The following is a 27,191-nucleotide window of genomic DNA, read 5'->3' as shown; positions in this document are numbered from 1 at the left end:
AGCTGAAGACACTGGTATGGTGTCTGCCAAAGGCTTCAGTTGCACATCTGATACGATGCTGAATCTCTTCATGGATGTCTGCAGCGGTGGACAGGTGGAAGCCGAGATCCTGAAAGTGGGTAACATTAGAGAGGGTAGTACCGTTAAGCTGGATGGATGGTGGAGGTGTGGCTGAACCAGGGGCTGGCTGAAAGAGAATCTGAGTCTTACGTACATTCATCTCAAGGCCGAAGTGTGCATATGCATCTGTGTAGGTGTTCAGGATCTCCTGTAGGTTGCATTCAGTGTGAGCAACAAGAGTGAGGTCGTCTGCATACTGAAGTTCAGTAATGGAAGCTGCCGACACCTTTGTTTCTGCCTGGAGTTGTCTTATGTTGAGAAGACCCTTCATCCAGCACTCAATATCCACCCCACCAGCTAAATTGGCACTGGCGCGAGTAAGGAAGGCAGCCAAGAAAATGGAAAAGAGAGTTGGTGCCAGTACACATCCTTGTTTTACCCCGTTTGGATGGGAAAGAACTCAGACTGGGTACCATTGTGCAGGACACTGCCGTTCATGCCATCGTGGAGTTGCCTCACAATAACAATGAATTTTGGTAGGCAGCCAAAACGGCTGAGGGTCCGCCAGAGGGCTTCCCTGTTGACCGAGTCAAAGGCCTTGGTTAGGTCGATGAAAGCCGTGTACAGGTCACGATACTGTTCTCTGCACTTTTCCTGTATCTGACTGGCAGCAAAGATCATGTCAGTGGTGCCATGTGATAGGTCTAAAGACACATTGAGATTCTGGGAGGAAGTTTTCCACCCCGGAATTAGTCTGTTTAGGAGGACTTGGGCGATAATCTTGCCAGCTACGGACAGAGTGAGATACGGTGGTTCCCACAGTCTAACCGTCTCTCTTGTTCTTATGAATATTGATGATGGAGGCGTCTTTAAGAGCTTGGGGGATTTCCTTCTTTTCCCATATATTCTCCAGGAGAGAGTGGAGATGGCTGGTAAGCAGAGGTCCTCCTGCTTTATACACCTCAACTGCGATTCCATCAGGCCCTGAGGCTTTGTTATTTTTCATCTGTTTGATGACAGTAGCTACCTCACCCAGGAATGAAGGATAGCTGAGATGGGTCAGCTTTGGATGCTGAGGGACCTACTGGGTAGTCAGGACATCCACATCAGTGTTTCGGTTGAGCAGCGAATGGTAGTGCTCTTTCCAGCTGAAGGAGGTCTTCATTGTCTTTAATTATGGAGTTAGTGTTGGATGAGCGGAGGGGGGCTTTGCCATGAGTGATTGGCCTATAAAATGTTTTAGTTGAATTTAAAAATTCACGCATCTTTTGCTGATCTGCAAATTTTTGTGTTTCGCATGCTTTATTTTTAAACCAGTCGTCCTTTAGACTGCAAAGTTCACGCTGCGCCATGGCATCAGCTTTGGTCTGAGACTGAGGGTTGTTCTGCCAGTCAGTTAAATCAGCATGTTTATCATTGACGAGTACATTGATTTTCGGGTCATTTCCACCAAACCAGTCCTGGTGTATTCTTTTGATCTGGCCGATGGTCTTTGCAGGTTTTTGTTATGGCAGTGTTGAGAATATCCCATTCGACACTGGGATTTGGGTTGTTTGTTGTCGGGTTGTTTATCAGCCCATGTTCGAGCTGCTCTTTGAAAGTATGTGCTACCCCTGGATCTTCCAGACACTTAGTGTTAAAACCTCTTCTGGAGGCTTGCTGCCTTTGCCGTTTTGGGGTGATGTGAAGTGAGAGCTTGGCTCTGACGAGCCGATGATCAGCGTTGCAGTGATCTGAGCCACACATGGCTTGGGTGATGAGGACATCTCGGCGATCTCTTTCTCTGACAATGATGTAGTCAATGAGATGCCAGTGTTTGGATCGTGGGTGTTACCACGAACCCTTGAACTTGTCGGCCTGCCTAAACAAGGTATTGATGATAGTGAGGCTGTGTGCAGCACACTTGCTGAGGAGGAGTAGGCCGTCGGGATTACACTTGCCTAGTCCATTTCTCCCTATGGTTCCCTGCCAAATGTCAACATCTCTGCCAACTCTGGCACTGAAGTCACCAAGGAGCACAACCTTATCTTCTCTGGGGATAGAGGCTAGAACTCTGTCAAGATCAGCGTATAAGGCCTCCTTGATGTCATCCTCTGCATCCAGTGTTGGGGCGTATGCACTGATGAAAAAGGCATGAAGTGAGTGGTTCAGTGGGACTCTGAGTATCATGAGGTGCTCGTTGATCCCAATAGGATGCGTTGGCGGATGACAAAGCAAACTCCATAAATACGGTTTCTCTCTGCAGAAGGCTTACCCTTCCAGATAAAGGCATAGCCAGACCCCCATTCTGTGAGTCGTCCCTCGTCTGGGAGCTGGGACTCACTAATGGCTGCTATGTCGATGTTATATCTAACCAGCCTTTTTGCCAGAAGGATCCTGACATTCCATGCAGTGACCATAAGAGGTTGCATAGTTTGTTTTTGTTTTGATCTGTGATTATGATTGTGTGCTTGACCTCATAAGGATGACCTTACTGGGTGTGGTTGCCCAGTCAGTTTGGCTCTTTAGGCAGGCTATGTTTAGGGCACCTTTTCTAGACCCCTCCCCATATGGGGTGAGTAGAGTGGCTCCTTGAAAGGGCTGCTCAGTCACACAGACAGGACCGGATTGCACTGCTGCCTAGATCCCAGTGCATAAACGACCACCTTTTCTATGCCACCCATGTGTAGAGTTGTGACTAGAGACTCCCGGCAGTCATCTCTGCCTGTCCCCGTCGCCACTTGTCAGTCGCCATAGGACTTTTGGAGGTATAGGGGTTTTGATGATGATGAGGAGTATGATGAGCTGGATGATGGCTGCGCGTGAGTTGATGTATGTAGTGAGGCAGGAGCGCAAGCTGCAACAATACATCTTGGCTCTCCCTTTTCCTGATCCAGTGGTGCAAGTGTTGCAACAACTGGGGAGAGGGAGAGTTGCAATGGACTGCCAATAGTCCAGTTTGTTGGGTTTTGCCTTAGTAGCCTGACCACCAGGCATTGCCATTGTCCACCAGTGTAGTCGTTGGGTTCCCATGGTGGTCACCTGTTCCGCCTATACCACCGTTGGGGTCTTGTTGGAGCTCTGTTAGCATGTCTGCCTGATGTGGGGCTCCACTGCAGATTTTTCGTTCACGGTTTTCTTACATAGCCTTATACCTACTAAGGTTAATCCCCCAAGGCAGCGGGGCAGTGATTGGTTGCACCAGGATGTGTCCACATGCCAGTGGGTCTATGCGCCGTCCCTCTGGGGCCCACTGCTTCTCTGAGATCCCCTGCTGGTCTAGCCTGGGCCCACGAGGCACCCAGTTACCATGTGTTGCCCCAAGGAGGCACAGCAGGAGTTTTGATGGTGAAGAGGCTGTGTACTGGTAGGGAAGACTTATGCAAGTTGCTTCCTTGTTCGCTACGCGGGCTAGCGAGCGGCAATAGCTGAAAGCAAGAGGGAGCAAGCAGTGCTTGTACCTTAACACTAACATAATGCTACCACACTAGACGCATTATACCACCCTGTCTGCACACACATGTGTATACTGTGACTGATAGCACACACCTAGTTATCCCACTGTTCCTACTTTCCAGTAAGACAGTAACTTGATTAATTCAGGAGCTAGAATATCTGTTGCATTGTCCGTTTAAAACAATATACAGGGTACTGTACAGTTAAAACACACAAAAATTAATAAGTACTATACTGGGTTTTCCCCAAAATTTTGGGGTAAAAAATTGCCTGAAAAACTCAATAATACCCATTTTTTAGGGGGTGGGGGGGGGGGAGGGCCTCCTATGTCTATGATCCTCAATGTATGGTTATAATAATGGGTTGATACATCCCATTTTATAACTGAGTCAGGATCGAGATGCTGAATCGTCATCCCCCTTAGGGTGGTGACATGAGCTGGATATAAAGTGATGAGCCTGATGTCATCACCTTTTTAACCAATGTGAAATAAATATTGTTCATGGGATTATGCTTCTCAGCAAAAACTCTTCAGCTTTCTCCCTTTTTAGAGTACAGTACATATATGTCACTGCATATCTTGGGGCCCTGCTGCCTGGGGATTCAACCCCTAGACTTACTGGTTATTCTAGGCTGCACAATCTTGTCCTGACCATAATTGGATCCACAATCAATCCACAATTTTTCACTCATTTTGTGTTATTATAGAAATTGTCTGGCATTATTAAATCTTGGACTGTAAATTCATCACCTCGAGTCATTTTCCAGTGTTTTATAAGATTAGCCTCCAAATATCAGAATTAATTTATTTGAGACTACTTTTTACATTAATTTAATGATATATCAGCTTCATTCAGTATACAGGGGTAGTTTCTCCTTTTCTAACATACATCTTGAAGCCAGGCACTTGTAGTAATAGGGCTTATCTTGGGTATCTGGGTCATTATTCTCACCCTTATCAGGAAGTGTCTCCACTTGGAGATCAGGAGCAAAGGTTGCCCTGAAGAGGTGAGAAGCACTCGAGTACTAAGTTTATCCAACTATCAAGCATTATGCTAAGGTATTGGTCCCCCCACTCAGTTTCTATTCAGCTTGCCACTTTGGAATTCTCTTCCCAGCTGGCCATCAGTGAGAGTGGGTATCTCCTGTTCAGCTTTCCCTCAGTCTGCTTGTTATACAAACCTAAGTGTCAGACCCCATTGTGACACATTAAGGATAGTTGGCAGCTTATACAGGCATCCCCCAGGTTATGGAATTGTTCCGTTCTTGAAAATGTTTCCACATCACAAAATTCCATGTCGCAAAACCATTTTTTCCATTGACTCCCATTATATAAGTTGAGATGCGTTCCTACAGAAATTTTTTGTGGCCCAAAATCGTGACTCAAGCACATTGGTGAATGAAAATATTCAGTTTTAAATACCTACAATGAGTCAATCATGATGAAACATGATAAGAAATGCGCAAAACACTCGAAATTCACTTACCAGAAATGATGTTGAGTGCTGAGTGAGGTGAGGTGGTGCAATTGGAGTTACTGGGAGGGAGACGGAGAGTCACTGCTGACTTCCGCCTCTCCCTGTGGATCATCATCATCATCTTCATTTGCTGCTGGCTGTGGTCTTGGGGCAAAGAACTTGCCTAAAGTGGTCTGTCGTTGACGGCACAGTTTTGAGTGTACAGCTCCTTGTAGCCAGACATCAGGTTCTCCAGTCCTCTGCAAATTTGAGGCTACTGTCACAATCTGGATCGTTAGTCTCAAAGTTTTGCACCAGTTCTTCCATTAGACTAATCCCTTTAGCCAAAACCTTTGTTGTCAATTCATGGCTGTAGTTGGAATTTCTATATCCTCCCCTTCCTCACCAGCAGCTCCCTCCTGTTCCATCAACAACAGATCTTCATTTGACAAATCCTCTCTGTGTGTTTCCAACAACTCAACCACACCATCGTGATCCACGTCCTTGAACCGTGCACCATTTTCCAGAGTTATTATTTCTTGTTGCACCTCATTCAAGGTTTGAACCTGGGAAAAACCTTGAAAATCGTGGATGCAGTCTGGCCAGATGTTCTTCCACTCACCATTCATTGTTGTACATTTCACCTCATCCCATGACTCAGCAATGTTTTCTACAGCATTCATGATGTTACACTTCTTCCAAATATCTCTTACTTATTGTTGTTCCTCCCCATCAACTGCAGCTATAATTTGTTTGAATGTTCTATGTAAATAGTAGGCCTCAAAACTGGCAATCATACCTTGATCCATAGGCTGTAGCAATGCAGTTGTGTTCTTTGGCAGGTATGAAACTCTAACATTACTAGAAAAATCATTAAGGTTAATTGGGTGGCTGGGAGCATTATCTAACAGTAACTAGGCCTTGTTGGAAATATTTCTGCTGTTACTGTACCTTTCCACTACTGGACAAAAACAGTTTATGAACCAATCTTGGAAGAGGCTGGCTGGCAGTCATCCATGCCTTCTTATTAGAATGCTATATCACTGGTAACTTAGGTTTGGCATAGCCCTTGATAGCCATTAGATTTTCAGAGTGGTACACAATCATGGGCTTTAACTTCATATCTCCAGCAGCATTGCATTCTCAACAGAGGTGTTAGACGATCCTTTGAAGCCTTGAATTCTGGAGCAGTCTTCTCTTCAGTTGAAATAAATGTCCTGGTTGGCATGCACTTCCAGAACAGGCCTGTTTCATCAATATTGTACACTTTTATACTTCAATAATTGCCTTTAGTTCTGCTGAGTATTGCTTTGTCAGTATTAGCACTGACTGCTTCACCTGCCATCTTAATGTTATATAGGTTTAGGCATTTCTTAAACCATTCAAATCAACCTTTGTTGACATTAACAGGTTTTGTATCAGGACTTGCACCTTGTTCCTTTACCAAATCTTCATACAGAATCTTCACATTTTGATTGGTTTTGGCTCTTACTCCACACACTCAGTGAGCGTTCCATACTTATCATCACATCACTGTGATGGAAATACAGAGTACAGGCAGTTAAAGGAGTAGCAACTTTAGCACTAGTTTAATTTTGTCTCTATTATCTTGGATTGCTCAATGTTTTGGCAATGTAACTGAGTTTTTCTCCTTCATCAAACCTTCTTAACCCATCTAATTTTGTTTTCAATTTAATTCCTTTTCGTAGTCTCTTACCACCACTGCTAGCACTTGCACTTGATGACCTCTTATCACTCATCTTGAATAAGAATACACAGTAATACAGTCCTGAACACAGAGGCAAACCTGAACACAGGCTGGAGACTGAATTCAAACTGACCGAAACCATCATTGTTGTTGTGGGGCAGCAACCGTCTTGTGGGTACCAAAATTCCAAACGAGTGAGTTTTTTGTCTGTATGGGGAATTTTGGGGTCATAATTTCAAAATTCCATAAGCGCGAATTTCCATAACCCGGTACTCCATATTGCAGGGGATGCCTGTACCATAGATCTAGGTGTCATTCAAAGAAGACTGGTCTCATGTCTTTCTTTGTTTGTTTAGTCAAATATGTTTTGATTTCTTACTGATCCTTCCAAGTCCAGGTTACCTATTTACTGGTCTCAGGCTTGCTGACTTACCTGTCACAGTGTCACACACACACACGCATGCATGCACAGAGAGAGAGAGAGAGAGTGTAGGCCTCAGCTTCTCCTGGCGTGGAATGACTTATGAGCATGGGATCATCATGTGGTGGCTGGTAGTTTGAGAGGCTCATTGGCCAACTCTCATTTAGGTGTAGGCCTGCAAGTTTAATTTCTCACTGCATATGTCTTGGGGGAGGATTTGACATGTTTACTCTTGATTTTGTTAATACATGAACCCTTTAGGGGCCTTCAGATTAACTCATATAAGTAGGGTCAGTCAGTGAAATGAATATTACTACTGTATATATAATGGGAGGGTTACAGCCATTGTGTGATGACAGTAAGATAGACTCAGCTCTAGAGGGCCTCCTGCCTCTCATCTCCAGGGCAGCCTTTGGTATCCTGCAGTGGAGACACTGGGTGTGACAGGGAGGTGATCAAATTATAAAATACTGTATTTATAATCAATTAACTTTACTACCATATAAGGGTATAGTCAATGACCTAGACAACCCAAATAAGGCAAGTGTCTGTACAAGTGTTACCTGGCTGTGGGCTTTGCTTGTAAGTAGAATACAGTACAGTGCCCCCTATATCAAGATCAATCCTTCACTTCTTCAGCTGGTAGTAGTGTCTCTCTCCAAAAACATACTACAGTGGTCCCTTGGTTAACGAGCACAATCTGTTCCAGCAGGTTGCTCGTTTACCGAAAATCTCGTTAACCGAAACCATTGTTTCAATGGGTTTTTGGGTAATTGGTTCCAGCTCACTAAAAATTGCCTAAATTCAACAAAAATTTTAGAAATGGACACTTACCTTGAGGTGTGTATTTAGAAGGCTCCTGGATGATGATGCTGATGTGAATTTGAAGTGGGAGGTGGAGGAGGAGAAGGGAGAAGAGAAGGAAGTGGAAGTGGAGGAGAAGCATTTTACTGCTTCTTGGAAGGTGAGTCACCTTCCATGAAAATGTCAGGAACCTCTGGACTGACAGATTCTCCACCATGAACATCCTCTCTCCTTCTTGAAGTGGAAGGTTGAGGGCTAGCATCATCCTCTCTCCTTCTTGAAGTGGAAGGCAGAGGGATAGCATCTTGTTCCCTCTGCCTTTTACTGAAGAAAGTGTCAATTGTGGTCTGTGGGACATCTCTCCTCCTCACCATTAACTTATGTTTAAAGAAGGAGACCATTGAGTCCTCGACATGACACAAAGTTAGTTCAGTTTTTTCCACATCTGGGTGCTTTGAAGCCAGTTCCCTGAACTTCTCCCAGTGGTAAATCACATCTTTCAACTCTTTAGCTGACATATGGTCACCACTTTCAATTTCCTCCTCACCACTGTCAGCCTCTACCTGTAACATCTCATGCAGTTGCTTCAAGTCATCAGGAGTAAGTTCCTCCTCATGAGACATCACAAGCTCTTCCACATCCTCCTCCTCCACTTCAAGGCCCAATGACTGACCAATGGACACAATCTCCTGGTCCAACTCTGTTTCTTCCTCAAATCCCTCAAAATCATGGACTACTGATGGCCACAGTGCTTTCCATGAAGAATTGAGGGATCTAGTGGAGACCTCTTGCCATGATGACACAATCAATTTTACAGCCTCCAGGATGTTGAATTGTGTCTTCCAGAACTGTTTCAGTGTTAGTTCAGGATCATTGGAAGTTGCCTGATAACACCTCCTGAACATTTTCTTCATGTACAGCTTCTTGAAGTTGCTGATCACATTCTGGTCCATTGGCTGTATGATTGATGTAGTGTTGGGAGGCAAAAACAACACTTTCACAAAGTCAAATTGATACTCCAAATTTCTGGCAAGGTCAGGGTCATGACTAGGAGCATTATCCATGAGGAGAGGAGCCTTTAAAGGGGGTTTATTGGTGGTTAGGTAGCTCTTGACAGAAGGGCAAAACACATCAACAGCCCATTCATTAAAGAGCTGTCTTGTCACCCATGCCTTACGATTGGACTTCCAATAAACTCCAAGCTTTGTTCTTACCACTTTCTGTTGCTTGAACACCCTGGGGTTTTCAGAGTGGTAGACAAGCATAGGCTTCAGTCGGAAATCCCCTGAAGCATTGGCACCAAGCAATAGAGTGAGACGGTCTTTCATGGGTTTATGCCCAGGTAAAGAGGCTTCATCTTTGGTGATGAATGTTCTTTTGGGCATCTTTTTCCAGAACAGCCCAGTTTCGTCCACTTGCTGTGGAAGATAATTTTCTTCTTCCATCAGTTGTTTAAATTCCACTAAAAACTTTGCTGCCCCTTCCTTATCAGCACTAGCAGCTTCACCATGCCTAACAACACTGAGAATGTCACTTCTTTCCTTAAATTTTTCGAATCAGCCTTTGCTGGCCCGAAAATCTTCAATTCTGTGCCTGAAGAACCAGGTTGATCTGTCTTTAAATGTTCGTAAATCTCCCTGGCTCTTTCACAAATGAATTCAGTAGAAACTGAATCACCTTTCATCTGTTTTTCCCTAATCCAGATGAGAAGTAACCTCTCAGTTTCTGCAATTAGGGATTAATTTTAAACACTGGTAGATTTGTCTCTCACTTTCACTTCTTTAAATTTGTCTTTCTGTGCAAGAATTGTCGACACAGTTGATGTCGACATGCCATATTCTTTGCATAGCGCATTTGTTCTAATGCCTTGTTCATGTTTTTTTATAATTTCCTGCTTGGTTTGGATTGAAATCGCTTTTCTTGATCACTTAGGCCCCATGCTGGATTCAAACAATGTCAACACGTGATCTTTTAGGTATAAACTTGCTGTAAATATAGAATATTTTCTTTAAAATAACACTGCACTGCGCTATATATTGTCAATATGTAAAATAAATTTCAAAATAACCAATAATTTGCTTGGAAACACAGAAAAAAAGCGTTAAGTTGAAGAGAGTCTCAAGCAAGATGTTACCTCCACTGAAAACAGAGAGAGACTACCGGTAACGCTTGTTTGCTGTGTTAAGAGGCTGGATGGCGTGCATAAAACTAGTCACTTTACCTTCAATTATGTTCAATAATTGTTAAAATGACTAAAAAATTTAATATTGAACTTTTAAAATTATTGAATAGTATAAACTTCTTGATATTTACTAAAATAGTAAGGAATTTAAGACCTAGAACCGATTACTGTAATGGCGGACTAATACTAAAGCTGGTTGACCGCCAAGTGCAAGCGAAAACTTGTTGAGGTCGGCTCGTAAGAAACTCGTTAACCGAGGGATTGCTCGTTAACCGAAGTTATAAATCTTATGGGAGGTAACTTGTTAACCGAAATCTCATTAACCGAGGCGCTCGTTAACTGAGGGATCACTGTACTGTAAACAGAAGCTTTTAAAATTTAGATATTGTCAGGAAAGTCATCTATAAACTTGGGATGTTATTGGCACTCTTCATAATTGTATCAATATTTTGATATTCAGATTTTTTCTGGTTATGAACACCTTGATTGAATGATTTCCAAACTGGATATGAATTTCATTTCCAAAGATTTATTTCTGGTTGTCACTTTTTTTTGGTGACAAAGGACTTTCCCATACACTCACTCCTTTTTGAGCCAAGTTTGAATAATGATCAATCTTTGAGTCATAGTGCCTCATATATCTCATCTACTGCAGGCTGCTGATAGGTAAAATACTGGAAACTGTTGCCACACTTATGTTATTTATAGTGCAATTTATGCAGTCTCCTCCACTCACAAGGTTCTCTGTACAGTATAATGTATCTCCCTTCACTCACATGTATAAAGACTTTTTCTGTTTCTCGTAAAGGTAAGGAACCCTTGCTTATTTAACCTGTTGATTAAACACCCCCTGACACTAAATGGCATGAAGGTGTTCAATCATCAGGTGATTGCCCCATCAATACTCAGAGTTTCTGTTCATCAATCATCGTTACATCTGTTGACCTCACCACTCACGGACACCTTAAACATTTCACTTCCTCCATTCTGTCTCCATTTAAACTAACATTCATTTCTCCCAGTCTCCACTTTCTACTTAGTGTATTTTCATCATTTAATTTTGTCCACATTATTTTTTTTTCCTTGTATACTCTTCTAAACACACTCACTAATACTCAGTAAGTGTAACTTCAGTATCTCCCACCTTCCCTTTTCCATTAATCCTGTTATCACTTGTCTTACGATTTTTTCCATAAAAATATTGAACATTTATGGTGATATTATAGATCCTTGATGTGGGGACCAGTTTTGCTTTAACCAACAAGCTTTGATGCATGATTTACTATGCCAATAACATCTCAGGACAGCAGTCAACAATTTCCCATGTACAGTACTGTGCCCAATACATTTTTATCATTTCTCATTTTGCTTATCTACCTACAGTTCAGTCATACAATATTGAATTCTTCTCTGTTAGGTATAACAGTTGTCTGATGTATCTATACAATACTGTACAGCTGTACTATATCATAAAATAAGCATTTGAATAATGGAATTATCCATTATGTTAGATTGTTGGGTTTCGTGATGTTATGTGGTCTAGCGCTCAGGATGGGATTGATGGAAACTCCAAGGTGGTGAGAAGCTTGGTCAAGAGACACGTTCAGTGAGTAGCGTGCTTGAGGAGGTATCTGTGCAGGAGCTTCGTTAGAGGAGATGTTGCGTGTTGCTGTCCTCCAGGTTGAGTGAGAGCTGGACAGTGAGGAGCTTGCTTGGAGGAGGTGTTGCGTGTTCAGGAACGTAGGGCAGAATGAATCTCAATGGAGAGACTGCGAGCTTATATACACAGCAGCCGGAAGTAAACCCGTGGGAACTCGCCGGTTTCTTGACTCCGTTGCTAGGGTAGACGTAGCAGCTGGTGACCCCCCCCCCCCGAGCAGCTCGCTGGTTGCTAGGATACTGTTGCATTGGAATGCGGATGTAGTTGTAGGGGAGAGATCCACTACAATACTCCCCCTCCCCTCCGGGCGCTGCGGAAGACTTGTTGTCAGCAGGGTTGTATCTCACATGTGAGACAAAACGGGCAGGGGCGTGGATCAGTCGGACGCTGCGGGAGACGACTCTGTCTGGTGGCACGAGTTCTGTGGGAGAAGCAGAGGGAAAAGGAGGGTTGTGGATAAGAGAAGGTTGTACTGGCGAAGAATGTGGTGCGTCTATGGCCGCAGGTGGAGGGGGGCCGGGTGGGGTATCTGGGTCATTAGGGCCGGCTGCGGGGTCGTCAGGAGCAGTAGGTACCTGAGGATGAAAAGAGGGTATGCAGAAATGTTGTGGGCGAGGTGGTGCTCTAAGTGGCAATGGTGGGTAGACTGGCGGAGGAGGTGCGGGATGAATGTGTTCAGGGCGGTGGGAAAGCTGGCGTGGGGCAGTAGCCTTGAATGCAGAAACCGCCTAATGTAGTGTTTGTAGTAGGCCGTGACGGGCAGCAGGAGTGAAGTGGTCAAGGTCAGAAGTAAGGCGTGTGATGTGCTGCTTGATAGTGGCGGAGGTTATGGTGCCTACCAGTCTTCGTCGATGTTGCTTCGCCGTGTAGTTGCAGGGAGCCTCACAGCGTCTAGCTTTAGCGCCAAAACGTTGATGGTACCAACAGAAGGTAGGTACAGTGGTCCCTCAGTTAACGAAATTTCGGTTAACGAACTGCCTCCCATAAGATTCTTAAATTCGGTTAACGAACAAAAATTCGGTTAACGAACAAAAATTCGGTTAACGAATTTCTTACGAATCGACCTCAACATGTTTTCGCTTGCACTGGCCGGTCAACCAGCTTTAGTATTAGTCCGCCAATACATTAATCAGTTCTAGGGCTTAAATTCCTTACTATTTTAGTAAATATCAAGAAGTTTATACTATTCAATAATTTTAAAAGTTTAATATTAAATTTTTTAGTCATTTTAACAATTATTGAACATAATTGAAGGTAAAGTGACTAGTTTAATGCGCACCATCCAGCCTCTTAACACAGCAAATAGGCATTAGTCTCTCTCTGTTTTCACTGGAGGTAACATCTTGCTTGAGACTCTCTTCAACTAAACACTTTTTTTCTGTGTTTCCAAGCAAATTATTGGTCATTTTGAAATATATTTTACATATTGACAATATATAATGCAGTGCATTGTTGATTTAAAGAAAATAATCTTGAAATACACCAAGAGAACTAAAATTTTATGGGTGAAATGGTGCCATGGGGTGACTACTCTTCCACCCCAATGCCTTCTCTTCTTTCTTCTCCTCCACCCCCATTCTAATTCCCATCATCATCATCATCATCATCCAGGAGCCTTCTACATACACACCTCAAAGTAAGTGAACTTTTCTACCATTTTTGTTGAATTTAGGCAATTTTCGGTGAGCTGGAACCAATTACCCAAAACCCATTGAAACAATGGTTTCGGTTAACGAACAACCTGCTAGAACGGATTGTGTTCGTTAACCGAGGGACCACTGTACATTGTGCTGGGGGCTGGCGGCGGAGTCTGGGGCAGGACAGGGGTGTTGGGGTTGATAGGACACAGTACGTGGGGCAGGAACAGGAGAAGAAGCAGGCATGGAGGAGCAGAGCTGTTCAATGGTGTCCATCCTGCAGTTCAAAGTTTGCAACAAGTCTCTGATGTCTTGCTTGTCTGGTGGAATGCTGCTTCTCTGAGGAGCGTTGATCAGGTTGACGAAACCGGGGCTAAGTGGAGGTGTGACCACTAAGTGGTTTGCAGCAGCATGGCACACAGCAGTGTATTCGTTGAATATTCTATCTGCCGCGGTTGCGTAAAGTTCAGGTGTCGACGAGTAATTTACTGCGGACAGGGTGATATGTACAGGTAGTTCTGCTATAACGCGATAATTGTGTTCTTGTAAAATATCGTGTTATAGAAAATCGCGTAATAGAAATAACAGGGCTTATGGAGAAAATAGGGTTAGGTGCAGATTACTCGAAATTGAAAAAATTTAGTAGTTAGCCTAACACAAAGGATAGCACAGTCTAAATAAATGTTACATTCATATCTAATAATGAAATCATACAGTAAATGTAACACTTTACTTGATGGGGGAGAAGGGTGATTTTGAGGTTGATAAAATCGAGCTTCTCTTCAAGTGTTATATCCTTTCTTTTACGATCATCACCGGGAATTCTATCACCAGAACGCTTCTTGTTGATATTCTTCTTTACCATATTCACAGTTAATACCACAAAATTGGAGAAATAGTAAGCAAAAATCGCGTTATAGCAAACAAGCGTTTGCGTTATACAAATATCGTTCCTAATTCATAAATCGCGTTAGAGCAAATTCGCGTTATCAAAACACGCGTTATAGCAGAAATCACTGTACTTGTGTGGGGAGCTTTTGTGCATGAAGCTGGCGCAGGATAGGTTCGGGAAGTCTGTCTGCGTGCCGGGAGTTCAGCCTACACATCTCCTCCCAGAGAAGTCCCGGAGTTGAGTTTCCAAGGGAGATAGAAGATAGGTTCTGTAGGAGACTGGGGCGGGTCCGTCGTTAATGCGGTTTTAAGGCTTCCCGCAGGGTGGCGAATTTGTTGTTTTCTGGAGGGTTGGAAGTAGTCCATGATACATGCATGGCAACTTCCGTGGGCAAGGAGGAGAGCAGGGCACTGTACTTTTGCTTGTCAGTAGCTTGTGAGCTGCTGAGGATTGCTTCTACATGATCTAACCAGTCCTCGACGTTGTGGTTGAAAGTCGGTAGAGAGATCCGTTCGTCCTCCATCCTGTGTGAGTGCGTTTTTCCGGGGGTCACCATTTATTGGGTTTCGTGATGTTATGTGGTCTAGCACTCAGGATGGGATTGATGGAAACTCCAAGATGGTGGTTTTCTTATATAAAATATATTATATGAAAGACAGTCTGGTGCTGGAGATGCCGTGTGATGAGAAGCTTGGTCAAGAGACACGTTCAGTGAGTAGCGTGCTTGAGGAGGTATCTGTGCAGGAGCTTCGTTAGAGGAGATGTTGCGTGTTGCTGTCCTCCAGGTTGAGTGAGAGCTGGACAGCGAGGAGCTTGCTTGGAGGAGGTGTTGCGTGTTCAGGAATGTAAGGCAGAATGAATCTCAATGGAGAGACTGCGAGCTTATATACACAGCAGCCGGAAGTAAACCCGTAGGAACTCTGGTTTCTTGACTCCGTTGCTAGGGTAGATGTAGCAGCTGGTGAACCCCCCCCCCCCTGAACAGCTCGCTGGTTACTAGGATACTGTCACATTGGAATGCAGATGTAGTTGTAGGGGAGAGATCCACTACAAGATAACCTTGCTTATGAAAGCAAGTAAAGATGATAAACAGAAGATGACAATAATGTACAGTGAAGGTTCCCCAGCTGGATTAGTTGGTTTATGGCCAGTCTTCTTTAGGTACAGTACAGTACTTGTAAATGATCCTTAACCTGACAAGCCCCCCTAAACCAGATATTTAGCAGTTAGGTACTGATGCATTTTTTTAAATTTAAATTATCTTCAATTTGTGGTGGATGAGAGTACATATGAGCAGTGTGTGGCCTTTTATAACCTTTGTAGAGTGACCAGATTACAGTGGAGTGGAGTCAAAATAAATTATTAAAGTATATATTCCCCGGTATAGTATTTTATTTTATTTTATTTTTTTTTACGGGCATTAGCCCACCCGAGCACGGGTCGTTTTACGACCCACATCAAGGCCCGGTGGGCGAAAATATAATAAAATAATAAAAATAACAATAATAATAATAACAATAATAGTAATAATAAAGAGCCATAAATAAATACAAAATACAAAAATATATAAATAATGAGAAATGATATACAGTATGTATGTTGTGTTGTCAAAGTAAGAAGAACAATTGACCCTGCAATTGTGTGTAAATGAGGCAGAAAGTCAGAGCAACAACCTGGGACTTGGTCACAATTTTCGTGATGCCATGTGGCAGCAGCGTCTACCATTAGACAATACATTATGCTTCCAATATCTTCCCAGGTGGTAGCACCTCTCTGGGTTCCATAACAAAACCCCAATGGGGTTGTCATTTTTCAACACTAACCTAACCTAAACTAAACTAAACATAAAAGTGTTTTATTTTATATTTTATATGAGACGGATTTTGTCCATTGGGGTTTTATCCGGTCATCCCTCCCTGTTTGGTAGCTGCCTACTACCTACAATGTGTTGTAACTTTTTATCATTATTATCACCAGAACCTTATCTTATCTTTTATGAGTACAGTACAGTAAAGCCTTGAATAATGATGGTAATATGTCCTCCAATATTGCGGTGTAAGGTTAGTCATCGTATCGTGAATCATTACTTACCATTAAAATATAGCAATAATAATGAGATGCATTCCCAAGTGTGACCTTTTCATAACCCTTGTGTGGCTTTTTACCCTCTTTTCCCCCCAAACAATAAAATTAATGAAAAAGGCAAACTATATTCTTTAATTAATGTTTATGAATGCACATTATACAGTATAAATGAATAATAATAATAAGATCACTCAAGAGGAGTAATGTTATTTAATGTTAATAAATGGAACAATAGAAGTAGCTCACCACTAATGGCAAAGAAAAAAGCGAGGTGGATTGGGACCACCAACATACAGTATACTTACGCATTTAAGGAAACAGCGTAATTTATATTAAGAATATGTACAAAAGATTCATTATTGTGTATTACTGAATATGTATTTGATTGAATTAATGTTTATATGTGTGAAATGAACAATGCAATTCATTAATAATTCGTATAATATTAAAACATACAAGAGGAGACAAGACGGCATTGTTTCCGTGAGTGACGATGGTTCTATTGACAGTGTTCCCAGTGGGATACGAAAGTATCATTTGGGTTCATTTTGACCAAGTGGATACTTTCTTACGACGCTGACCAAAATGATACGAAGTGAGCAAATTTTTACATTTGCTATACTTTTTTCTCTTTTTTTATACCATGTAGTACGTTTTGAAACTTTTTCCTAATTCCATTCGAGACTTATGAAATCCAGTTAAGATTATAATCCTTATGGTGCTCTGCCACAAAGCACAATAGTTAAACAGACTTGCCCAGTTACAATGGTCAGTGCGAGAGAATTTTAGTCTTTACGATGGATTTACATTATGGTTATTTTTATGCTTCATTTCATTTGCAACTCTCCTCGAGTTGTGTCTGAAAACGAATACTGTACAGTATCTGTTACATATCCAGGTATTCAGGAAAGCTATTAAAAAGTTGTTCAGATGCCATAGATAGGCAGATACAAATATTGTTATTTGAAGAGACGATTAGGAACAGAAGTATTCCAGGATGTCGAAACTTTATCGATCGGTTTTGCTAACGCTGTTTCAGTCTACTCTTGAGTCTCTTGACATGAACAGTTCTTGTACAGTCTCTGACTCTGCAGAGACCAGCAGACGCGTCACGTGACTCAACGTCACTCACGGACCAGCACAGGACTGCCTCCTATATTTAAGATTTTCCAATTTCTTTGTGTTTATTTGTGGTATACTAGTTGAACAGTGAAGTGTGCGTCGGTTCCGACTGATGAGCAGTAGTTCTGTTTATTTTTACGTCGGAAATGTCTTTACTACGGTGGCTCAAAAAAGGTATGAATGTTGTAATATACCTAATGGTATATGCTGATAACCACAAGGAAAGAAGAAAACACGAAGTTCCCAAGCGCTTTCGTGTAATTCACATATTCAGGGGTGAGTACAGACTAAAGAGAAATACAAACCAAGGTGTATATATACAGAGGAGGGTGAGACCAGGTCCACAATGGTCAGGTTTTAGGTAATGACCCTACTAATCTTTAAATAGCACACAACGGTTGGTGGTCAGGTCAGATGGTCAGGTGACCCGACCTTCTCACCTGGCTACAAATCTTCTTAATTACAAAATTGTCCAGCTTGTACATGCCGTTACTCAAATTCATGTTGAATGCTTCGGTATGTTTGATAAGACTAGATTCTATGATGTTCCTACTATCAATTGAATTACATGGTAATATTGAGGAGGCATTATCCCAGTCAATGCAATGCTTGTTATCCCTCAAATGAACAAACAGAGCATTGGATTCCTGGTCTGTCCTAACACTGTATTTGTGTTGTTTAATTCTAGTTGCCAGATCTTTACCTGTCTGGCCTAAGTAAAACATATTACATTCCTTGCAAGGAACTTTATAAATGCAACCAATTGTGTTGTTGGGGGAGTTCTTGATTAACATTTGTTTAACAATGCATGAGTTTTTAAATGCCACATTGACGTTCCAGGTTTTTAGTTGTGAAGGAATGTGTGAGAAATTTTTGTGAAATGGTAATATTAAGATATTCTTATGGTCATGGGTGGGCTTGGGATCAGTTCTATAAAAAGTTTTCTTAGTAATGTTTAGGCATTTGTCTATGAAAGATCTAGGGTATTTAAGGTTTGAGCCAATATTATATATATATTTGTATTCCTCATCGATGAATTCCGGACTGCAAATTCTCAAGGCACGTAAAAACATTGTTGAAAATACTGACTGTTTGACTTTATTATGGTGGGCAGAATAATAATGAATGTATGAACACACATTAGTTGGTTTTCTATAAATACTGAACTTAAAAGTGTTACCTATTCTGTGTATCAGACAGTCTAGGAATGGCAATTTACAGTCTTGCTCTAATTCCACAGTGAATTTGATCGAGGGGGCTAAGTTGTTAAGTTGTGGCAGGAAAGCTTTTAGGTCCTCATTACATGGCCAGAGACATAATACATCATCAACATATCTAAACCAGACTGCTGAAGGTGGTAAAATATTACTTAATAGTTTCTTTTCAAAGAATTCCATATATAGGTTGCTTAATACAGGTGAGAGTGAATTACCCATTGCCATACCAAATTTTTGAGCATAATATTCTCCATTGAATTCGAATTTGGAATCCTTAATACATAGTTTGATGATTTCGATGAAGTCGTCTTTCGAGATGGGCAGTGAAATATCATCCAGGGAATCTATGAGGAACTCTAGTAAATATTGGCTCAAACCTTAAATACCCTAGATCTTTCATAGACAAATGCCTAAACATTACTAAGAAAACTTTTTATAGAACTGATCCCAAGCCCACCCATGCCCATAAGAATATCTTAATATTACCATTTCACAAAAATTTCTCACACATTCCTTCACAACTAAAAACCTGGAACGTCAATGTGGCATTTAAAAACTCATGCACTATTAAACAAATGTTAATCAAGAACTCCCCCAACAACACAATTGGTTGCATTTATAAAGTTCCTTGCAAGGAATGTAATATGTTTTACTTAGGCCAGACAGGTAAAGATCTGGCAACTAGAATTAAACAACACAAATACAGTGTTAGGACAGACCAGGAATCCAATGCTCTGTTTGTTCATTTGAGGGATAACAAGCATTGCATTGACTGGGATAATGCCTCCTCAATATTACCATGTAATTCAATTGATAGTAGGAACATCATAGAATCTAGTCTTATCAAACATACCGAAGCATTCAACATGAATTTGAGTAACGGCATGTACAAGCTGGACAATTTTGTAATTAAGAAGATTTGTAGCCAGGTGAGAAGGTCGGGTCACCTGACCATCTGACCTGACCACCAACCGTTGTGTGTTATTTAAAGATTAGTAGGGTCATTACCTAAAACCTGACCATTGTGGACCTGGTCTCACCCTCCTCTGTATATATACACCTTGGTTTGTATTTCTCTTTAGTCTGTACTCACCCCTGAAGATGTGAATTACACGAAAGCGCTTGGGAACTTCGTGTTTTCTTCTTTCCTTGTGGTTATCAGCATATACCTAGATCACGCGCACCTACAGTGATTTACTTGCATACCTAATGGTATGAATATTAAATGGGTGCTTCGAAATGACGATAGGTAACTTAAACAGGTAAAGATTACAATGCTGATCATTGTTAATTGATTGTGGTAATGATAGTGAAAAAGAATGGCTATATGTAATATGTAATGATAAAGACTGTGATAATTTTTTTACCCTTACACCCGTGTCGCTCTTAGTAATAACTATAAATTTTTTTACAGTTCATGCAATTCTTAGACAATTTTCTTCTATAGCATTTCCATAGCATGCTTTGACTGGCAAACAAGTAATGTAATGATACGATCAGCCCAAAATGCATTCAGAGACAAAGCAAACATCCAGTAGATCTCAAAATTATGACCATATTAATAATTTCTGTTTAATTTCACTTAAGGTTTAAAAGTATTTAGTTAATTTGAATGTAATGCCTTTACAATTTAATGCAAACCACTACCTTCAAAGTGTTTTCACATACTTGCCATATTAATGTATTTTAGCATATTGTATGTGGCTAGTTGTCCAATTTCTCTTTGTTAGGCTCACATACATACGTACATATAGGAGATCTCGCACTAAGGATGGAGGTGAGAAAGGAAACTTAGAATAGCTTAACTCTACATGTATTATATGTACAATGCAGTGCTAGGGAGTTGCTGTGTGGTGAGGAGCTTGTTGAGAGGAGGTTGTGGGGTTTCTGATGTTGGTTCACACTCAGGATGGGTTAGAGAAAGGAAACTCACAATGCGCTCTCTGTATACATATTGTATTGGATGTACAGTACAGCTTGGTGCTGGGAAGTGGCAGCGTGGTTACAAGCGTGATGTAGAGAGCTGGTTGGTGAGGTGCGTGCTCAGAGGAGGTGTTGCGTGCTGCGTGGCTGTAGGTAGAAGAAGAGGCAGGTCACGGTGAGGTGAAGTCTTATATAGCGGAGGTAGGCGTGGCTTGATAGTTGACCTCCGCTATGTTAGGCGGCGCTAGTAGCCGACCTTAGACCACGAGGCATAGGCTGGGGAATTCGAAGAGGGGTCGGCTAGTCAGCGACAAATGGCAGTTGTAGTTGTAGGGGAAATATCCTTTACAAGGTCCTGTCCTTTTGCTAGCTTTGAGTAGAAGGCAAATTTGCATAACCGCACCCCACTCTGTTAGAAAGTAAAAAATATATTTTTCTAGTGTATTTGTGTGTGGCGCCAACTCTATACAGAGATAGCGAAGAAAATAAATTAAGCGAGATAGTAGTGACTAGTAACGTTGTTAGTACGCAAGTAGACAAACTAAAGCCTAATAAGTCACCAGGTCCCGATGAGATATTTGCCAGAGTATTAAAGGAATCTAAGGAAGAGTTAGTATGCCCTTAGCAAAGTTGTTTAACATGTCCTTAAAACGGGTGTAGTACCAGAATCCTGGAGGATAGCGAATGTAATACCGATTTTCAAGAAGGAAGATAGATCACTATCCTCTTAACTACCGACCAATCAGTCTAACATCAATTGTAGGCAAATTACTGGAAGCAATCATTTCAAACTATTCGAAATCACCTGGAGAAGCACAAGTTGATCAATGATTCCCAACATGGCTTCACAAGCGGGCGTTCATGTCTAACTAATCTATTAACATTCTTTATATCTGTTTTTGAATCTGTGGACGAAGGGCACAATTATGATGTGGTATATCTCGACTTTAGCAAAGCCTTCGACAGATTCCCCACGAAAGAAAAGTGGAGGCTCATGGCATTAAAGGAGATATTCCAAAATGGATTAGGGCGTGGTTACAGGACAGGAAACAGCGAGTGAGCATTAACGGCACTAAATCCCACAGGATCAACGTCACTAGCGAAGTTCCGCAAGGCTCAGTACTCGGACCATTAGTATTTATTATACTATACATAAACGACATAGATATCGGTTTAGACAGCAACATAAGTAAATTTGCTGATGACACTAAATTAGGGCTTGTAATTAAATCTAACGATGATTCCGCAAAACTGCAGGAAGATCTAAAAAAAATTTTCGAATGGTCTGAAAAATGGCTGATGAGATGTATAGTAAAGTACTCAGTATCGGAGATGTAAACAGGGAAACCAGATACCAGATGAACAACAATGTTATTGAGAAATCCAGCTGTGAGAAAGATTTAGGAGTAATGATAAGTAGGCATCTTAAGCCAAGTAAGCAATGTGTATTTGCTCGAAACAAGGCAAATTGAGTACTTGGGTTCATACAAAGGAGTGTTAGTTACAAGACTAGCGAGGTCATCTTAAAACTATATCTTGCGCTTGTGAGACCCCACTTGGATTACACAGTTCAATTCTGGTCACCGTATTACAGAATGGATAAAGAATCCTTGGAAAGAATTCAGAGGAGAATGACAAGACTAATCCCGGGCATTAGGAACCTTGAGTACAGAGACAGGTTAAAGCTTCTTAATTTGCACTCCCTCGAGAGATGTAGAGTGAGAGGCGATATGATCGAGGTGTATAAATGAAGTCAGGGCTGAACAAAGGGGACTTTACAAAGGTACTCAAACTATCCAGCCAGGAGCGAACTCGTAACAATAGTTTTAAATTAGACAAATTTAGATTTAGGTGGGAAATAGGTAAACATTGGTTTGAAATAGAGTAGTGGATGAGTGATACAAGTTACCAAATATCATCATTAACTCGAATACGCTGGATAGTTTCAAACATAGGTTGGATGGATATATGAGCAATAGGGGTTGGGTGTAAATGGGACTGCCTAGTATGGGCCAATAGGCCCGCTGCAGTTTCCTCCATTCTTATGTTCTTAATATGACCTTCATTTCCGTCGGAAATTGGCCTATTTTTTTATCGATTTTTTTTCATGGGAATTTTTCCGAAAAAAAATAAAGGCTAAGTGATACAAAATACACCAAAAAACACTAGAAAAACATACATCAAACCTAACCTAACTGACTCTCACCATATGATGGAATTACCTATTTCTTACCTTATTGCCGTCTCTTTGTCTTTGGGATAAGGGAAGAGTTAGGACAGCATCACATATGTTGGTTTTTGTGATATTTACATTCAGTCTTGCACTTACGACACTTTACTGAGGTCGGGAGAACACCATGCGATCGAAAAAATGCTAGAGTTTCTTCGTTTTTTTCCCCAAAACTCGCAATCAGCTCCATATAATTTAAGTGACACCCATCGCAGACTTCCATGGTCGGAAATGAATATGAATTTGGAAATATGAGAGACCCAAAATAAAAGTCGATTTTGATTGGGAAATTATCTTATAATTAGATGTCTTATTTGAATATGATAATAGATTAGTGGTAAGAATGTGGGGTGTGAAAATTCAATAATACCGAGTAGAATGACCTTCACCGCAAGGCTGGGGGTATTTATACGATTCTGCCGGACCAGGCTGAGAGATGTGAAGTGAGCGGCCCTGCTGATTGGCTGAAGTGAAGGTGGTAACTGGCCAATCACCGCGCATTCTGAAAGCGAGACCCGGTCTGTGGAACTCGCCGCTGGTTGGCTGGTAACTGGACGTCAAGTGACCAATCAGCAGTTTTAGGGGAGAGTATCCACTACAGTATCACGTGCTTTCAGTGTGCATGTCTTTGTAAAGTCAAAATCATTTTCTCAAACATCCAAAAATGTCTGACAAGAATTTGCCAAAATTCACAGTTCCACTGTCAGACAGATGATTTGTTTATGCTGCCAATACCTTATTGAACTAACACTCAACTCGTGTTATATCAGTAAATTCAGTAGTAAAAAAATTTACATGAAATAAGAACTTGAACGCTTTCTATTGAATTTACACAAAAAATAACTCAAATAAATGGTATTGTTCCAAATAAAAAATTAAACTACATAACCTTGTTACATTATGGTGACACTCAGAAGTGAACAACTGTCCTCAACACTCTTAACACGGCTGATGTTCACTGCCCACTCATCGTCTGTAAATATTAATATATTTACTTTTACTTTATTTTTATCCTCTTCACCACTGATCCGCGCAAAATAAAAATTACACTGGTATGCAATTGCATTTTTCATATCCCTGTTAATTTTAATGCTTCATTCTGTTAATGGATCCACTTCAGAAAATATGTTCATTGTTTGCTCCATATAATATCCACAGACCTCTCACCTTTTTCATATCGTTTTAACACATTTAGTTTCTCGGCTAAGCTTATACACTTTCTTTTAGTTTTTGAGCCAATACTACCATCTCTTGCTCTCTTCTCATGTTGAATAGGGACGCAAAAAATGCCGTAAGAAACCTGAGAAAGTTTTTTCTCTTTTTCCTGTTCAGATGTGTGAAAACAAAGGGCCCGCCAGTTGCGACTGTTCATACTAGTGATGCTGGCGTCACCACTCACAAGCCCGGCAGCCTCAGTGCGCAAGGAGTGTTTTTTTGTGTGTGTGTTTTTTCGTATAATACATATCAGAATTTACCGGTAGTTATTATTTATATGAAAATTTTATTTATTTTTTATTATATTTTCGTCGTAAATACGAAGAAATTAAAGGTGTAAGTTGAATTGGGTCCTAAATTAACCACGGTCTTACACATGAATCGTTGTTAGTAGAACCGTCGTTATCGGAGGCTTTCCTGTACTGTACACTATGGAGTGATTGTTATGTAACCTTGAATCATTATGTTCCTGTTATCTCTGTTCCTTCTTTCTCAAACCCACATATTGCTGTTGTACAGTACATGCTCTTTTGTGTATAGTAGGTACAATAAAATAAAATATCTTATGCATCTAGATATTTATTTTATCCCACCAAACTTATTGGGAAAATTTCCTTATTCCTCTACTGCATTAGTGACTAATTAATTCATCCCATTTCATAACTTGTGCTACGACTTGCTTACTTTATTAACTCTTGTCTTGCTGTACCTCTACCAGTTTAGGATTACTGTATATACTTTGTACACATTCTTTCCTCTGATATCTGTCCCATATTTATTTAAGTATTTTTTCAGTTATATGGGATACCAGGTCAGTGGCACATGTGGTGAGAAAGCTGCAGTTATGGATGAGTGTGCTGTAGTGTTGGTGTGGAGAGTCTGCATGGTCCTTCTGCTGTGGTAGAACACAATATTACTGAATGAAAAGATAGTTTTGTAGATATTGTTTATATAGGTTGTAATACTCTCTGTGGAGGAAAAGAACTAATTTCTTTACTTCATTCATTGATCAAAATAGTAATACAATGTTTTCTAAATAGTAAAATTATCTTGATGGAATCAATGAACTTTATCACTCCATCAGCAGTATTATCTGTGACGGTGAGAAGGAGTCCAGTTATCATATGTTTCTCAGTGATACGTCTCACCTCACGTTCAGGTCATTGGTTTACTTTAGAATTAATAATTTAGAGAATTTAATTCCTAAAAACAAGAGATTTATATACCCACACACCCTCTCCTCAGGTACACAAGGTCTTATATTCGCACGTTCCACGAGACCCTGATGAACTGGAACTTTTAATCGGAGATTTTGTGTATGTTAAAGGAGATATCCTGGTGTCCTCCCCTGATGGATGGGTAGAAGGGACATCTTGGCTCACTGGTTCAACAGGATTTTTACCAATTAATTATATTGAACGTACAGCAGAATCTGATGCTTGGACACTGCATAGGTGAGTAACTAATATTACTAATATTTTATGCAGACATTTTGCTTCAGGATAACAAAGTCTTCATTTCATGGACATACATACATACAGATAAATATTGACATATTAAATTAAAGACATTTCTTTTTTCTTTTTAGAATATTATTTCCTTAGGGGTTACTTGCAAAAATTATGATCCATACCCACACTGCAGGCTGGAACACCCTTTCCAACACTGTCCTTTCTTGTCACCCATAATTGTGTTCATGCACCATTTTTTCTCTTCCCCTTGATAATATTTACAGTATCCAAATACCAATCATTTTATTGGCTTCATTTTTACTGACCATCCTTATCCTGTATTGTTTTCTTTTCTTTTATTGTTTATGGATACTTATTAATCTCCTCCCCAGCTTCTATTGTTCAGTTACATTTTGAATTTTTTTTGTTTTTTCCATGAATAAGTCATTAATATAAAGTGTGACCTGAAATATATTGGTATGATTTAGAAAGTTATTTTAAGAACTGCCTGTCTCTTTATCTAGGACTGAATAAGAGCAGAACTCTCACATGATCAGGACTGAACACCCTTATCATGAATTCTATTTCTGATGGCCAGGGTGTCCCTGTTACCACTAGCTTCAGATTCTTTCTCCTTTTCTTGATCAGTTTGATATCAAGTGTCACAAAAATTAGTCTTCATAAAACTAGTGGATTACTTCTGAGAAAAATGTTTAATCTCTTTCACCCCCAAACAGAGCTATTCCAGTCATAGGCAACACTGGTCGAGAAGGAGTTGAGACCATATCCTTCCCCCGCCGTCCACACATCTCTCTGTCATTATTAAACCTATTAGAAAATAGTGAAGGCTCCAGACGCTCAACTGAAGTTCTCTCTGAATCATCATCTATGGATCGACTACACTCACGTCAAGCTTCCCTGGAGGCCACACAGTCACCTTCTCTTCCCCAACAGGATGTTATAGATGCTTTATATGCTAAGGTGAGTTGTTTAGAATTGAATGTGCACGAAGTTTAAGCTTAGACAGCAGGGAAACTGTCTACACCACACATTATAGGTGATATCTGTGTATAATGTATAAAGTATGTAAAAGTTCATACAGTCGGCCCTTAACATACGCGGGGGTTAGGTAACAGAGATACCCGTGAATGTTAAAAATCCGTGTACTTTTGCTGCCCCCCCCCCCCTAAAAAACCCCTAGCCCCCCATGTCCTTATTTACCGTATATACCTGTGTGTAGTTCGAGTTTTTAAGACCAAATTATTTGGCCAAAAATTGGGGGTCGACCTCAAAACGGGTAATAGTTTCGTTAGGTTGAAAAATATTTACCAGTAACTACCAGTAAACAATGGAAACGACGCACCACCAGCTGTGAGTGTCGGTACAGTTGCCAGGGCAGATCTCTTGCGTCATCATAGCAAGCCCAAAGTAGCCAAATGCATGGTATGGTATGCAGAGGACGATGTAAAACAGAGTATTCATTTTTTATAGTTTATTTATAGATACTGTACATAAATTTTTTTTCATTACATTTGAAATATCAATCTTTGTTAATTAAATCTGAAACAAAAGAAAACTACGATACCGTATTTTCATTAAAATATTACATCACAAGTATATTTTACCTTAACTGTGACTGAATGAATATATTCTCAGAAATAAATATGGAAATGTAATAATTTGGCTGAAATG

General features: G+C 40.7%; 1 protein-coding gene across 3 annotated transcripts; it reads left to right on the top strand.

Moving 5' to 3' along the window:
• Positions 1–4,470: 4,470 nt before the first annotated feature.
• On the top strand, positions 4,471–26,531 carry LOC121863717 (ubiquitin-associated and SH3 domain-containing protein B-like). Of its 3 annotated transcripts, none has more exons than XR_006088445.1 (3): positions 4,471–4,555; positions 25,294–25,502; positions 26,237–26,508. XR_006088445.1 is itself a non-coding variant. In XM_042362458.1 (3 exons), exons 1-3 carry the CDS (start codon positions 16,284–16,286, stop codon positions 26,514–26,516), a joined length of 522 nt encoding a protein of 173 aa, XP_042218392.1. In that variant the 5' UTR covers positions 16,282–16,283; the 3' UTR covers positions 26,517–26,531. The 3 variants fall into 3 exon arrangements, 1 of the variants encoding a protein (XP_042218392.1); XR_006088446.1 differs by lacking the exon at positions 4,471–4,555 and adding an exon at positions 5,026–5,246; XM_042362458.1 differs by lacking the exon at positions 4,471–4,555 and adding an exon at positions 16,282–16,316 and having other exon boundaries at positions 26,237–26,531.
• Positions 26,532–27,191: the final 660 nt, after the last annotated feature.

Source organism: Homarus americanus, unplaced genomic scaffold, assembly GCF_018991925.1.
Source record: "Homarus americanus isolate GMGI-L3 unplaced genomic scaffold, GMGI_Hamer_2.0 scaffold48354, whole genome shotgun sequence".
In the NCBI taxonomy this organism is placed as follows: domain Eukaryota; kingdom Metazoa; phylum Arthropoda; class Malacostraca; order Decapoda; family Nephropidae; genus Homarus; species Homarus americanus.
The sequence above is the reverse complement of the archived record's forward strand: the minus strand, read 5'-3'. Positions and strand labels throughout refer to the sequence as shown.